Consider the following 14971-nt stretch of genomic DNA (forward strand, 5'->3'; position numbering starts at 1 on the left):
ATAACTGCCCTCTCTCTTCCAGTAACTCAGGTAGCGTGGCATATGCTAAATATCTAAAATGATATTTAGTTGTCCCTGTTTCCTCCCAGGAGAATTTGAGTCTTTTGCTCTCCAGAGAAAGGATATATTAGGGACTTGGACTTTCCCACAGTTTGTGTTACAACATGAAATCAAAATGCATTTAATCAGGGTTTTTTCCTGTGAATTATAAAATCTACAAATTGTTTTAAGTTCTTTGTATATATGATACAGAAAATAATTGATTGCATAAGTATTCACACACTTTTACTTTTGATAGAGGCTCCTTTGGCCAATTATACATTCATGAGTTAATTTGGATGTATCTCTTTCAGCTTTGCACTACTGGACACATCAATTTCTGTCCATTGCTCAATCAAGTTGAATGGGGAAATTCCAGAAATGTTCACCTTGGTCCACATATTTTCAATTGGATTCAGGACCTGGCTTTGATTGGGCCACTCCAGGATATTAACCTTTTTGTTTATAAGCCACTCTAGTGTGGATTTCTCTGTATTTTATGGGGTCATTGTCCTGCAGTAAGTTGAGTCCTAAGTACTTTGGTGCATCAATTTTTCTCTTTATACTTACCAGTTTCCCAGGCTTTGAAAAATCCCCATAGCGTGATGCTGCCACCACTATGCTTCACGGAAGTGATGGTTTTGTCCAGATAATGTGCGGTGTTAGGTTTGCACCAAATACACCAGTCCAGAGACCAGAACACTATATTTTGGTCTTATTAGACCATAGAATCTTCTTCCACTTGGTCACTGAGTCTCCCACATGCTTTCTGGCAAAGTCTAGTGTTCTAAGTTATTCTCAACAATGGCTTTTTTTGCCCGGGCTATTGTTGCAGTATGCACAGTGCCTCTCAGCTCAGCTGTGGAAGACCAACTCCTTTAGAGGTGCCATAGGCCTCTTGGGCTCCCTGACTAGTGCCCTTCTCACACAGATACTCACATTTTCAATGCCTTTTAATGTTCTTATAATTTTCTGATTGGTGCTTTCAAAGAACCTTATTCCGGATTTGCTTGGAATGTTTGTTAGTCTTCATGATAATGTTTTCATTAGCAATTTTATTTACCAAATGACTGACCTCCCAGTGACAGGTGTATTTAACCTGAAATCATGTAAAACATCTGAATTGCACTGAACTGGGCATTTAACTAATTATTGACTTCTAAATAGTTTTTTGCACCACAGCTTAGTAAGGTACAGTGGATATAAAGTCTACACAACCCTGTTAAAATGCCAGTTTCTTGTGATGTAAAAGAATGAGACAAGGATAAATCAAGTCAGAACTTTTTGCACCTTTAATGTGACCTATAATGTGAATAATTCAATTGAAAATCAAACTGAAATCGTTGAGGTGGAAACATAAAAACCTTACAATAACCTGGTTGCATAAGTGTGCACACCCTCTTATAACTAGGGATGTTCAGAATTAACCTATCACTTTCAAACTCATGTTAAACCGAAGTCATTACACAACTGCAATCATTTAAAGTGACTCTGATTAATCACAAATAAAGTTCAGCTAGAGGCGAAATATAATTATAATGATTTATACAATAATGATATACCTTACATACAATAATTACATTGAGATACACTCACCTAAAGGATTATTAGGAACTCCATACTAATACTGCGTTTGACCCCCCTTCGCCTTCAGAACTGCCTTAATTCTACGTGGCATTGATTCAACAAGGTGCTGAAAGCATTCTTTACAAATGTTGGCCCATATTGATAGGATAGCATCTTGCAGTTGATGGAGATTTGTGGGATGCACATCCAGGGCACGAAGCTCCCGTTCCACCACATCCCAAAGACGCTCTATTGGGTTGAGATCTGGTGACTGTGGGGGCCATTTCAGTACAGTGAACCCATTGTCATGTTCAAGAAACTAATTTGAAATGATTCGACATGGTGCTTTGTGACATGGTGCATAATCCTGCTGGAAGTAGCCATCAGAGGATGGGTACATGGTGGTCATAAAGGGATGGACATGGTCAGAAACAATGCTCAGGTAGGCCGTGGCATTAAACAATGCCCAATTGGCACTAAGGGGCCTAAAGTGTGCCAAGAAAACATCCCCCACACCATTACACCACCACCACCAGCCTGCACAGTGGTAACAAGGGATGATGGATCCATGTTCTCATTCTGTTTATGCCAAATTCTGACTCTACCATCTGAATGTCTCCAAAGAAATTGAGATTCTTCAGACCAGGCAACATTCTTCCAGTCTTCAACTGTCCAATTTTGGTGAGCTCGTGCAAATTGTAGCCTCTTTTTCCTATTTGTAGTGGAGATGAGTGGTACCCGGTGGGGTCTTCTGCTGTTGTAGCCCATCCGCCTCAAGGTTGTGCATGTTGTGGCTTCACAAATGCTTTGCTGCATACCTCGGTGGTAACGAGTGGTTATTTCAGTCAAAGTTGCTCTTCTATCAGCTTGCAACTGTCGGCCCATTCTCCTCTGACCTCTAGCATCAACAGAGCATTTTCGCCCACAGGACTGCCGCATACTGGATGTTTTTCCCTTTTCACACCATTCTTTGTAAACCCTAGAAATGGTTGTGTGTGAAAATCCCAGTAACTGAGCAGATTGTGAAATACTCAGACCGGCCCTTCTGGCACCAACAACCATGTCATGCTCAAAATTGCTTAAATCAAAATCTTTCCCATTCTGACATTCAGTTTGGAGTTTAGGAGACTGTCTTGACGAGGACCACACCCCTAAATGCATTGAAGCAACTGCCATGTGATTGGTTGATTAGATAATTGCATTAATGAGAAAATGAACAATTGTTCCTAATAGTGTACAATCACATACAGGTTTTTGTATCCAAAAAATAAGATATTTCAGGCCCCTGCCTGGCACACTGCTCTTCATTTGATTATCAAGTGTATATTGTAAATGTACCCTTTAATTTATCTTCTCCTTATTTTTCTCTCACAAGGTTTTCTCCTTGCTTCTGCACAATTGCTCGAGCTGCCAAATATAATTTGTTGCTTTAGAAAGGTTTCATTTCATTTTTCATCGCTGTCTGTCTTTCTGAATAGGTTACATCAAGACAAGTGAGGTCTCATCTTCCAAAGACTGCTCACACAGATGCTTGCATGCACGCACACACACGAACACCGCTCACACTGGCTTTGATCCATAGGACTGCCAGCGAGTCAGGAGAATGTGCTAAATCATGGGGAGGAATGGACAGTGAACATCTGAGAGGAGAGAGGTGGAGAGAGGAAGGGATCATTTTGGGACCTTGAAGGGGAGTGAGTGCATTGCATGTAACAGAGGTTTCAGGTGTGAGGACTGACAGGAGAGGAATAGCAAGCACAGCGGAGTGGTGACGGATCCACTCTGAAGCCTATTGCTGTTTTCGGTTTGGATGGAATGGAACTGAATCCCTTTGTAGCCAAGTGAGGGTGAGTGATGTTTTCACTGAAAATATCCGTGACTGATTTAATGTCTATTTGGGTAAACTCTGCTACCCAGAAATATGTTGTTTGGTATTACCCGTCTTTGTGGTATTACTGTACGTGTGTCAGTCCATCTCTGTCTATCTGTGTGTCTAAGAATAATCACTTTGTAATATTCAATCTCTCTGTGATGTTGCTTACTGAACATTTTTTGGGGGATACTTTCCGCCGGGTAACTAGATGTCCTGAACTGTCCATTTGACTTCTACTTCTCATTCTGCTGTTCTCTCTTGTGGGGTTTGATCTTACTGGTAGTTATCATGTCTGTCTTGTTTAATCTTTATTTTCTAACATTGTATCTCCACATAGATGCAATTTCCATGAGTTTTCCCTTGCTTTTGATCCCCTGTCCCTCTCTCTAAATGTCTTTACCCATGATAGTCAAGCATGGGGTCAGTCACAGAACTCTTAACCCTGGGCTATTTAAGGGTTAAATACCTTGCTCAAGGGCATGATGGTAGAATATCTGAAAACAAACGCCTCTCTGTTGCCTTTGCCACATCAAACCGGCATATATGGTGATAATGATGACATTTCTGAAGACTGTCATAGTAAAGGGAATATTAAATCCCACAGAGTAGTGATTCTGAAATGTTTTCATTAATTCAGACATTTATTTATTCATTCATTGATTAGTTTTCTGACCACATTCTCAGTGGTCTGATTTTGCACATGCAGCAGACAGCCAGCCCCCTGAGTATATGTTTGATTCTCTCTCAGCACTGAGGACCTTTTCGTGACTCTTAATTATCTGCCATTTCCTCCACTGGTTGCTGCCTCCCAGTAAAAGATTTATGGCACCCTGCCTTGAACGAGGTTCGACACGTTTTAAAATGTGTTTTTACTGCGGATAGGAAGGACAAAGCTGTGATTGACCTTTCTAGAGTTCATGAGACGGAGGGTGAAGAAGGACTGAGATGGACGATAGACACTTTTGAGTTTTTTGAGATCACATATTAAACAGGCACAAGTAGTATATTTCAAATAAATTTCACATTCAGAATTAAGATCCAACTAAAGGGAGAAAGGCTTCAGAGAAAAAGACATGAAAATACATTTCTTTTTAATGGAAATCTCTACATTATCTACTACACTGTATATTTCATGAGTCTTTATAATTCATGAGTCTTTAAGATAATGCATAAGTTTTGCCTACCACAAAATAAATTAGTTTGGGGCTTTAGTTTTATGTTACCTAAAAGACGATGGCCAGAGCTTAACCAAGTACAACGATTCACGCCAATAGGTAGTTTTAGTCAACGGATGATGTATGTAAGTATTTAACCTTGATGTGTTCAATCTTAATGTCAGCTCTGAATTTGTTGTGAAAATGCTGTCTCTTTTTGTATGAGATTTTCTGATTATTCTTTTAATCCAGATCTTGGTGTTACTGTATGTTGTTCATTGAAACCACCTACTTCTTTATTGCAAGTTGCAACTGACAGACCAACAGCTTTTCTCATAATAAATTACAGTATTCTGTAATTTATGTTAACTTATTTTGTAGACCTATTCATTTATTACTCAAACATATATTTAATTAGCATGTCTGTTGTGGATTTACAGTGCCCTCCAACAATAATTGGTATCCTTGGTAAATATGAAAGTAAACATTCAAAATAAGTTCAGAAATGTAACTTGTAATTAAAGTAACTAAATTGAAAGACAATGTTGGTCTCATCTGACCATAGAACCTGGTGCCATTGAAAGTTACAGTAAGGTTTATGGGAACTGTAGGCACTGTAGTTTCTTTGGCACTCAAACCATCCTCCCCACTGTGTGTGGGTTCAATACAGACACACATCCTCTTCCAGGATGATTGTTAACATCTCCAGTAAACTTCTTTATTATTGCCCTGATAGAGAAAATGGGCCAATCATTGAGCTATTTTCCTAGTCATTTTCTGATTTGGGCAGCTCAACAACCTTTTGTTGCACATCATTACTGTATTCTCAGGGCTTTCCCATATGGATGGATGACTATGGGAATTTGGCTTGTGTGTTACCTCATATTTATACCCCAGTGAAACACAAAGTCATGGCTAACCACTGTAGAGTTTATAATCACTTTGGTGACCCAAAAAACTTAAAATATGAAAGTGAATATGCTTCAGTTAGATTTTACTCATAAGAATTTCTAGGGGTGCCAATAGATGTGTCACATGTTTTGAAGAATAATATTTATATTTTCAATTTTTTTTCACTTAATTTAAGGATTTAATTATTATAATGATTTTGAATGAAAGACCAAGTGGATAAACAGCAGCCTTTTTTTTACAGCCCATTTTGCTCATATTCACCAATGGTGCCTATATTTGTGGAGGGCACTGTACAGATGCAATTTAAATGATGCTTTCTGGAATGACAGAAAGAAGAAAATGCTATTGAAAACAAATCTTCAAACACCCTTTGTATCTTTGTTCTGGGATTTCTTTTGGGAACTTCTGCTATGTTATTCTCTTCACAACAACTGCTGAACTGTATAACGGCAGTTTACCTTTGCTTTTAGACGTAAAGATTTCCTGTCAGTCAAAGGATTAATGGAAAAGCCAGGGAAAATCTCACTGAAAGAAGGTCATTTCAATTATTGACCCTTGATCCTTGACTTCCAGTGTCCTGCGGTTCTAAGCTATTTCAAGCCCTCATACAGTGTTTGTAATTGTCCTCGAATATGAAATCATGACATACAGTGAAATCATCAGTGTATGTCCAACAAATCACTGTGTTTGTTTATTAAAAATAACTCCATACATGCCCGTGCGTCCTTTCAGTTTAGACTCCGCTTTAGCACACATTTTGGGATAAATTGAAAAGGTGATGCTGTCAGGAATTTTTAATCACATTAGTAGCTGCTATGGATGAAACACATGCAGATAATGTACTATACAGGACGGTCTAGGTAGGGTTGCTTATGTAGTTGGTGAGCAAAATGAAAATCACCTTGATTATGCCCAAAGCAGATGTGTTACAAGCAGATAAATGGGCTTATGGCTAAAGTACAAAAATATGGGCATAGACTGACACGTAATAAGGCCTCCTGTTCGTGAGGTCCATAACTGGTTTTATAAGAGCAGTGCTTCAGTCTACTAAGTACTCAACATCCCACCAACTAATCACATTTCTTTTGACCCTTGGCAAAAGAAGTAAAAACCTGCAGTCAGATAGTTGACAGTTGAACAGGAATGCATATGTTGTATGTAGGCTTACAGGTTGAGTCATTTTGCGTGTCAGCTCCCACTTAATATTTTCTCGTTCTTTTTCCTATCTATTCACTTCCAGACACTCTTGGTCGAGAGACGTGTGACAATGACTTTCCCCGACCAAGATGAGACAGGCTTCTCCTTCTCCCTCTCTCCGTCATCCTCCCCCTCTCTCTCCCTCTTGCCCACACGAGCCCCCTCCATCTCCTTCTCCTCCGACCCATCACCCCCCCTGTCCTCCTTGGTATTCTCCCTCTCTAACGCCACCATCTCTCCATCCAACTGTTCCGATTCCCCGCCACCCTCATCACCTCCCTATAACTTCTACGCGGTGCTCCTGGTGCTGCTGATCTTCTGCGTGGTGTTTGGCAATGTGCTGGTGTGCATGGCGGTATCGCGTGAGCGTGCTCTCCAGACCACCACCAACTACCTGATCGTCTCCTTGGCTGTGTCTGACCTTCTGCTGGCTACACTGGTCATGCCCTGGGGCGTCTATCTGGAGGTGGGTGGGTCTGGGTGGAGGGATGGTTGAAGGTGGCAGAGTGTGTTTGTGTGTTTCTATTTGTCTGGCACACAGTGTGTCTTTCTGTCTTACTTGCATTGATATTTTTTATTGCTCTTCATTCTAGTTAGTGTGTAGTTGTTTCAATAGCACTCTCAGATAATGTGACGAGAGCATGATAATTAACAGAAGTGCCCTTCATTCAGAATAGAATTGATACTGAGGTCAATTGACCTTGGTCAAAACAATGGAAATACCATGGAAACACGTGGAGGGAAAATACCATGTGGAAAATAACCTGAATATCCTTATTGCCGCACAAAAGGTGTCAACATTTAGACTATTTTTTTGTAATCTGTGTTTCGTACTCTACTGTTTTTACTGGGTTGAGGTAAATATCTGAGTATGATTGTTGTATTAATGTCCACCATATTACTTTTTAATGTAATGTTACTGTTTCTGGCAATGTTTTTTGTCACAAAATTTTGAGATTGTGTTCTGATTCAGATATTGGCACTGATTCCAGTCATCTTTTTCCTCTGCATATGTTGCACCTCTGCTGGTCTTGTTATTTTATTTTTACCTTGGCTGGGACAGCTAATTTTGAGCTGCTGGCTTCATTGGGAATGAGACTCAGAAAACAACAGCTTCAGTTGTTTCTGCTTATTATTGGGATAATACAAACCCTAAAACTATTATTTAGAACTGTCTCGTTATCTCCATTAACCCAATCCTTATTTGTGTTGTTAATTATTTTGTTTAGTTTTCCCTTAGGTAAATTTGGTGGACATTGGTGGTGTGTATATATTACCATTATTATTAACTTGCATAAACACTTAAAAAATTAAAGAACAAAACCCAGAAAATAACTTTTGAGAGAGAGGTTGTTACAGGAACACACCAAAAAAGTACATTGGGAGCAGGGAAGCATGTTATTGCACCATGTCTGTGAGGTTGTCAGTGACAACATGGTGAAGACGCAGATGGGAATTAAAGTTTGGTACAAATGAATGGCCCAAAGCTGCAGTTCCAAACAGGGTTACAATGTCCTGTTTGGAATATTGTTGCCAATTTTAGAGTCACAATTGCAGGCTCCAATTTTTGTGTTGATTCATAATAGAGGAACAAATTGGTAATCCGGATAACCTAATTCTTAAAGCCTTTCTGGCTTTCCTCTCGACAGCAAGGACATGATCAAAGTAACTGTTTGTTGTAATGCAGTTCACAGGTGCATAATGGCAATGACATCAACAGTTTTCACAAAAGCTTCATACATTTTTTTTATTTCAACATAGCATGAAATAAGCCTACAAATCGTAGCCTAAATGTACAGTAGGCATCTTACAGCCATCCGTTTCCATGGTATTACCATAATTTTGGTGGACTTATGATGTCTCCCATTGAGCACACAGTCTGTGCTCCCTATACCTCTGACAGGGTGCCATTTGGGACTCTGGCCATCTCTGAAGTCATCGTCCTTCTGGAACACATGTAATAGCTGCTCAGGTGGGTTGAAGTCTATGCCTTCTCTCTCCTAGGTGGTGGGGGAATGGCGCTTCAGTCTCATCCACTGTGACGTCCTGCTGACCTTGGATGTCATGATGTGTACTGCCAGCATCCTCAACCTCTGTGCCATCAGCATCGACAGGTGGCCACACCATATCTATCTGTTGGATCTGTCTATATGCATCTATATGTATTATCTATCCATTTGTCTGTCTAGCTTTCCCCCATCAGTCGTTCCTATCCCATCACAAAAAGAAACACGGGTACAAGGGTCCCAATGGTGGCCCCTGAGAGTTTCAGTGTCACTACCTCGCACTAGAACCGTATCTTCACGTCCCAGAGTTTTTATCCTGGTCACAGTTTACCGAAAGTGCCAGCAGGTCCTGTAGAGGCTCAGGGCTCTCCTGGGTTCATGGAGCGGATGCCGGGACTGGGGTGCCTTTTCTTGTCACACTCCATCAACTCTTAGTGTTCGCTTAATTCTTAGTGCATGCTTCCTGATGGAGCGAGCAGTGTGATAAGAAACAGCGCTGCTTGTCAAGATGCACATTGGTCACCAAGTGGTCAAGAGATGGAAATAATATTTTCTAGACTGTCTAGTTTAAGCAAACTAGCCTGTAGGTGTTAAACACAGCAGCACAACTCCACATCAAATTCAACCCATCACACTGATTTTTATAAAACCCTTTAAACTTCAAAAGCAAGCAACAACTAATTTGATGCAGAATTAATACACAGTGACTAGAAAAAACGGGGGGTTAGCAAAATAGCCACTCCACTGACATTGTGTAGGAACCACTTGGTGCTAACTGAGTAGCCTTAAGATCGCTGGAAGGTCACAACTCAATGCACATGGCCGTAGTGGCTTTTCACAATTCAGTTGCTACTTCTACCAGCCATTGCAGTTCTCTCTCCTCTCTGCCCATCAAACCATTGTCATTGTGATCCAAATACAGGGTTGTAGCCTGGGGTTAAACATCCATGACTTGTTGAACCTATGCTTTTACCGGCAAGCTATCTAGCTATCACAACCACAGATGGCACTGTTTGTGTCTCCTCTCACCTGGGGTATGGTTTGTCATGCTTTTCACCATGGTCAAATTGACTTGGACATCGTTTGTGTGTGTTTGAATGACAGGAACAGGGCACAATATCTGTGTGTTGTAGTTAGTTGCGACTGGCTGTGGTGTTCACGGGTGTGTGCGTGCACATGGGTGTAGGTTGATGTGCGCTGTGTGTTGCAGGTACACGGCGGTGGCGATGCCCATGCTGTACAACACCAGGTACAGCTCCAGGAGGAGGGTGGCTCTGATGATTGCTGTGGTGTGGTTCCTCTCGTTTGCCATCTCCTGCCCTCTGCTGTTTGGACTCAACAACACAGGTCTGTCTGTCTGTCTCTGTCTGTCACCGTGTGTGTGACCCTGTGTCTGTCTCTGTCTCTTAATTCAAATATATAAGTAAATCACATGAACATGGAAGCACAGTGGCTAGGAAATGCAGAAACCTAATGGTGGCAGATCCTCTGCTGGTTGTACAGATTGCGTGGCCCTTTGATGCTACGCCATTAAGGTTGCATTGTTGAAATACTTGGAGAGGACCAGCAGGGTGGTTGCTGAGGGTGCAGAAGTCAGCTCTTCTGGAGTGAATGTGAAAGACAGTTGGAATTCCAGAGGTAGGCATTCAGAGGTTAAGACAGCGGGTCTAGTAGAGGGGGTTCCAGAAAACAGAATGGGTTTATAGCCACAGGCAGAACCACTGATGTAGATCAGTAGCATGATCAGAGGGACTTTGGACAGGGGCATCAAGGAACTGTCAGGCCTTGTAGTCCTAAGACATGGTCCTCAGGCTCCGGTCCTCTGGGTGGGAGGGAGGGAGGGAGGGAGGGAGGGGGTGATGCATAACAGAGAAAACCTAACAAATGGAGATCCGTAATTGACAAATTATACAAGACAGCACAGTTATTAGCACTGTAAAACGATCATTGTCATTTCCACCCATCTGCATTAAGCCTGAAAGAAGATTGAAGCCCAAATCAATGTTTCAGTTGGTGTGAATAAATGATCAGTTAGACAGGCCGACATGTGTTTTATCCCAATGCTGAGCAAGGCAAATATGCAGGATGAGTTGGCGCACACACGCTTCTGAGTGTTGCCGATGAAATGGGAGGACACAAATCTTCTACATCAACGGCTTACCAACAGCTTTCTGCAATGTGTTTTCCAATAGATCAACATGTTTCTAAGACAGGCTGGTTGACTGGATGAAGGCATGTGCTGCCAACTCCAAGTGTTCACTAGTGGGAAGGTGTCTGAGGACACACTCATAATCACCTTTAACTCCCACTTTGCTCAGAAGGGGACATATAGGTACAATAAAAAATCAGTCAGAGGAGCAGCGTCTAGACTGAAACTGACCTTTGTAGACTCTCTTTGGTGATCAAAGATCTAACCCCAGCCCACCCCCCCCCCCCCCCGTCCTGCTCCCGCCCTCTTCCTCTGTCCATCAGCGAGTCGGGAAGAGACAAAGTGTGCCTTCGCCGACCCGTCCTTCGTGGTCTACTCGTCCGTGGCCTCCTTCTATGTTCCCTTTATCGTGACCCTCCTGGTGTACGCCCAGATCTGCGTGGTGCTGCGGAGGCGTGGCCGACGCACCGTCCCCCGCCGACACGGTCTGCACCCCCGAGGAGGGGCCCGGGCAGGGGGGGACCACCAGAACAGGAAGGTGTGTCATTTAGCAATAAACTAACAAGCCAGTCAACACGTCAATTTGTGGAAACAGCGAGCCAATAAATCACGGAGGCAGAAAGTGGAATTCAGTTAAGCTGACTGTTGCCAGGTAGTGGGACGGAATGAAGGCATCTACTTCTAATCTTCCGTATCTTTTTTCTGTCCCTTCATCCCTTCTCTAAGTGTACCCACCCAGAAGATGTGCAGCTGTGCACTTTAATAATGAAGCCCTCCGCTACAGCCCCTCAAGTGGTACGTTGCTGGAACATGCTGAGTACCTGTACGGAGTACCTACTATCACCATGAAATCTGGTTATACGATGAGCCTCTACATACAGCTTTGGGGAAAATGAAGAGACCACTGCACCTTTTTCCTTCCTTTCCAAAAAAATTGAAAAGGAAAGTTTTGAGTGAGGAACAGAAGCGTTCAATTTGCGGTGGTCTCTTAATTTGAACCCTTCTGTTCCTCACTCAAAACCTTCTTTTTTCGACTTTTTTGGAAAGGAAAGAAAAAGGTCCAGTGGTGATTGTTTCCGGAGCTGTACATCTACATCAGTCACAGTTTAGCTGTTGTTTCCTTGTTGTACCCTCTTTTCCTTCCATCATCTCTCTCTCTTCCTCCCCCCTCGCCCTCCTCTCCTTCCCAACGTCCCCACTACTTCAGACGTTAGTGAAGGAGGCGACGGTTCACCCCCTGGAGGTGGAGCCAGCGGGGCATGGTTTAATATCCCAGTCAGACCGCAGCCTCCCCCGGCCTTACGCTCCTCTTCAATCCTCTGGGAAGGCCAACAACATCTCCCATTCGATCTCGGTGGCACCCGTGCCTTACCTGACCCTTTCCCCGTCAGTGGCGCCGCGCCCCGTCCTCACGCCCCGCGCGGTTACTTTTGGGGATGGCACGAGGGGCCGTGAGGGATGGAGGGAGCGCAGTGCAGATCGGGAGAAGGGAGCGCTGGCCAAGGAAAGGGTGAGGGGGAGGCTGTCACAGCAGAAGGAGAGGAAGGCAACGCAGATGCTGGCTATCGTGCTAGGTAAGAGAAACCGAAGACTAAAAAGCGAGTGTTTTAGCTAGTCCCAATTCACTCTCTACAACTTAACTTAAAGTTAAAATAGCTGATGAATCTGGATGGATGTAGGTACTGTTGTGGTGGCAGGGCTTGATTGGCTCATTTATTTCCAGCTCCTATTTTTCACGGATCCTGTATCTGTCTTGCTTTATTAGTCTTTTTCCATTACTGTGTGCGCTTTGGACTGTAAACATTCTCCTAAAAGCGATCAGAGAGTTGCCTCTAACTGCAGCCTCAGCACCACCTGACAATATAGTTAATTTGCTCCCTTCTCCGAGTCAAGGTGGTGGAACCAGCAGTTGAAAAGACATGCTCACCCCCCCTCCCCCCGCTCCCCCACCTCTTCTCCCCCTTGTCAGGTGTGTTCATCATCTGCTGGCTGCCCTTTTTTCTGACCCACGTGCTGAAAGCCCACTGTGGCAGCTGCTGCATCTCGCCCTCCCTGTACAGCGCCGTCACCTGGCTAGGGTACCTGAACAGTGCTGTCAACCCCGTCATCTACACCACCTTCAACGTTGAGTTCCGGAAGGCCTTCATCAAGATCCTACACTGCTGAGTTGCAGGGAGGATGGAAGCACAAGTGGAGAGGCAAATAGGGATGCATTGATGTATCGGCCAGCAGTCTGTGTCGGGGGACTGGGAGTTACAGTGTAATAATCGCTATCAGCCAATTGCTTTAAATCGTGATCGGCTGGTTGCATGGCAACCGTAGCTGCCACAGCAACAAACATTTTTATTCCAGGCATTAACTTTTATTACGCACATGGATTTCATTTTCCTGGTGTGTAGAGAATCTGCCTTGTTACAGCACTGTTCTCAAGGTTATTGAACTCCTGGTGCTATTGTCCTTGCGACTTGAGAAACACAGAGCACACTGTCCTCATAGTTGGAGCCAATGAATCCAGCACACTCTATGCAGACCAGCTGTGCAAGCAACTTCAGAGTGTGCATGATATTCAGTAGGGGAGGGAGAGGGCGCGCCGCAACAACCTGTGCAGTACCGTAGCCTCCCGGAGTGGATCTTGGCAGCAATATACAACGCTACTTGTTACTAGGAATAAATCATTGTACAGCGTACTCGTTCTTCCTGTGTTATATGGTGTAAAGGGATGGGGATTGGATGCCACAATGAATGGCTGGTAGATTTACCTTACACATTTGCAGGTGAAACAAAAAAGTTAACTTGATGTCCTTCCTAGAAGAATTTAGTGTTTTTCAGGCTGCAAACTGTGGGATTATTTACAAATCTTCAGACACACAGCTAATTTAAACATATTAATCCCTACCAAAAGAACAACAACAAGCAGTTTTGAGAGTTAAATAGCTTACCTAACTTATTTACTACATTTATAAACAGGCAGAGAAAGGGACTTTGTATTTATTGTATCATTTATACATTTTCCATTATCAGACTTATTTTGGAGAGCTGTTTTTACTGAAATACATGGGAAGATAACTTTTATATGATTACATTTACATTTGTTGAAATAAGATTTTTATTTCATTTTTGCCAGGCTACACAGCTACAGAAATGACAAAACATCAGTAGCGGTATCGATATCAGCCGATTGTGGAATATGGATATCAGTTATCGGCATGGTCCAACACTTTTCTTATTGATGCATCCCTAGCAAATATAGCAGACTACAAACTAAAAAGGGAAAAGTGGGGTAACAGTTGACAAGGTGACAAGGAGACTTGTCCCTTGCTCACAATCATCGCTGGATGTAGACAATTTAAACAGAATCTAAGACAAGATTTAAACCGAAGAAAGCTTAGACAAAAATACATTATAAAAAAAGCCATGGGAATTGAAGGGAGGCACACTACTGTACATGGAAAACAGAGAGACATTGTAAAACGTGGCTCTCGTCTATAGGCCGACAGTTCCCCTGAGGCAGGGAACAAACAGGCAATAGACTGGCTACAGTGGCTCAAGTGTCTCACTCTGGATGACGAGGACTCAGTGTGTCAATCCCTCTCTGATAGTGCTCTGAAATGCATAGTGTCAAAGCCTCAGCAGATAATGGCCCTGTTTTTACACAGAGACAGCGTTTACAGACGTTGTGAGGTGTCTTTAAACAAGATACAATTGGAAATGTTGGACAGACGACCAGCCGTGGACTCCTGCACAGTCAGTGTTTTTCCTGTAGAGAGCAGGGCATGGTTTCTCATTTTGTCCCTGTGTAAACGTAGTAATATCACGCCACATTACGACCAGTGGAGGTTTGTTTTTCGTGCAAATTGTGTGTTTGTGCAAATTGTTCAGTGGGCTTATAGGAGCTGTGCTGTAAATGTCTGTACAAATCTTTATTATAATAAACGGACTGTTATTGTACAGATGGAGGTAATACATTATTTTAGTCATGTCGTTTCTGGTCTATTTCAAGTCAGCCGTGCTGCAGGGTGGGGCTCACAGCACATGGGAAATCAATTCAGGAGTTAAGAAAATTGCATTCCCAGCA

The 14971-nt window shown here is 42.8% G+C and overlaps 1 protein-coding gene across 1 annotated transcript; it reads left to right on the forward strand.

Moving 5' to 3' along the window:
• The first annotated feature begins 3077 nt into the window (after nucleotides 1–3077).
• drd2l (dopamine receptor D2 like) lies at nucleotides 3078–14971 on the forward strand. The gene is made up of 8 exons (XM_010867841.3): nucleotides 3078–3452; nucleotides 6785–7207; nucleotides 8746–8855; nucleotides 9958–10094; nucleotides 11220–11434; nucleotides 11623–11691; nucleotides 12104–12470; nucleotides 12866–14971. The coding sequence occupies exons 2-8, from the start codon at nucleotides 6812–6814 to the stop codon at nucleotides 13060–13062; spliced, it is 1491 nt and encodes a 496-aa protein (XP_010866143.2). The 5' UTR covers nucleotides 3078–3452; nucleotides 6785–6811; the 3' UTR covers nucleotides 13063–14971.

Source organism: Esox lucius, chromosome 20 (genome assembly GCF_011004845.1).
Source record: "Esox lucius isolate fEsoLuc1 chromosome 20, fEsoLuc1.pri, whole genome shotgun sequence".
Taxonomy (NCBI): Eukaryota; Metazoa; Chordata; class Actinopteri; order Esociformes; family Esocidae; genus Esox; species Esox lucius.

Coding starts and splice junctions, on each gene's coding strand:
- drd2l (XM_010867841.3), top strand. CDS start 6,812: ATGACTTTCCCCGACCAAGATGAGACAGGCTTCTCCTTCTCCCTCTCT. Junction 11,435..11,622: donor GGGACCACCAGAACAGGAAG/GTGTGTCATTTA, acceptor CCCTTCTCTAAG/TGTACCCACCCAGAAGATGT. Junction 12,471..12,865: donor GATGCTGGCTATCGTGCTAG/GTAAGAGAAACC, acceptor CCCCCTTGTCAG/GTGTGTTCATCATCTGCTGG.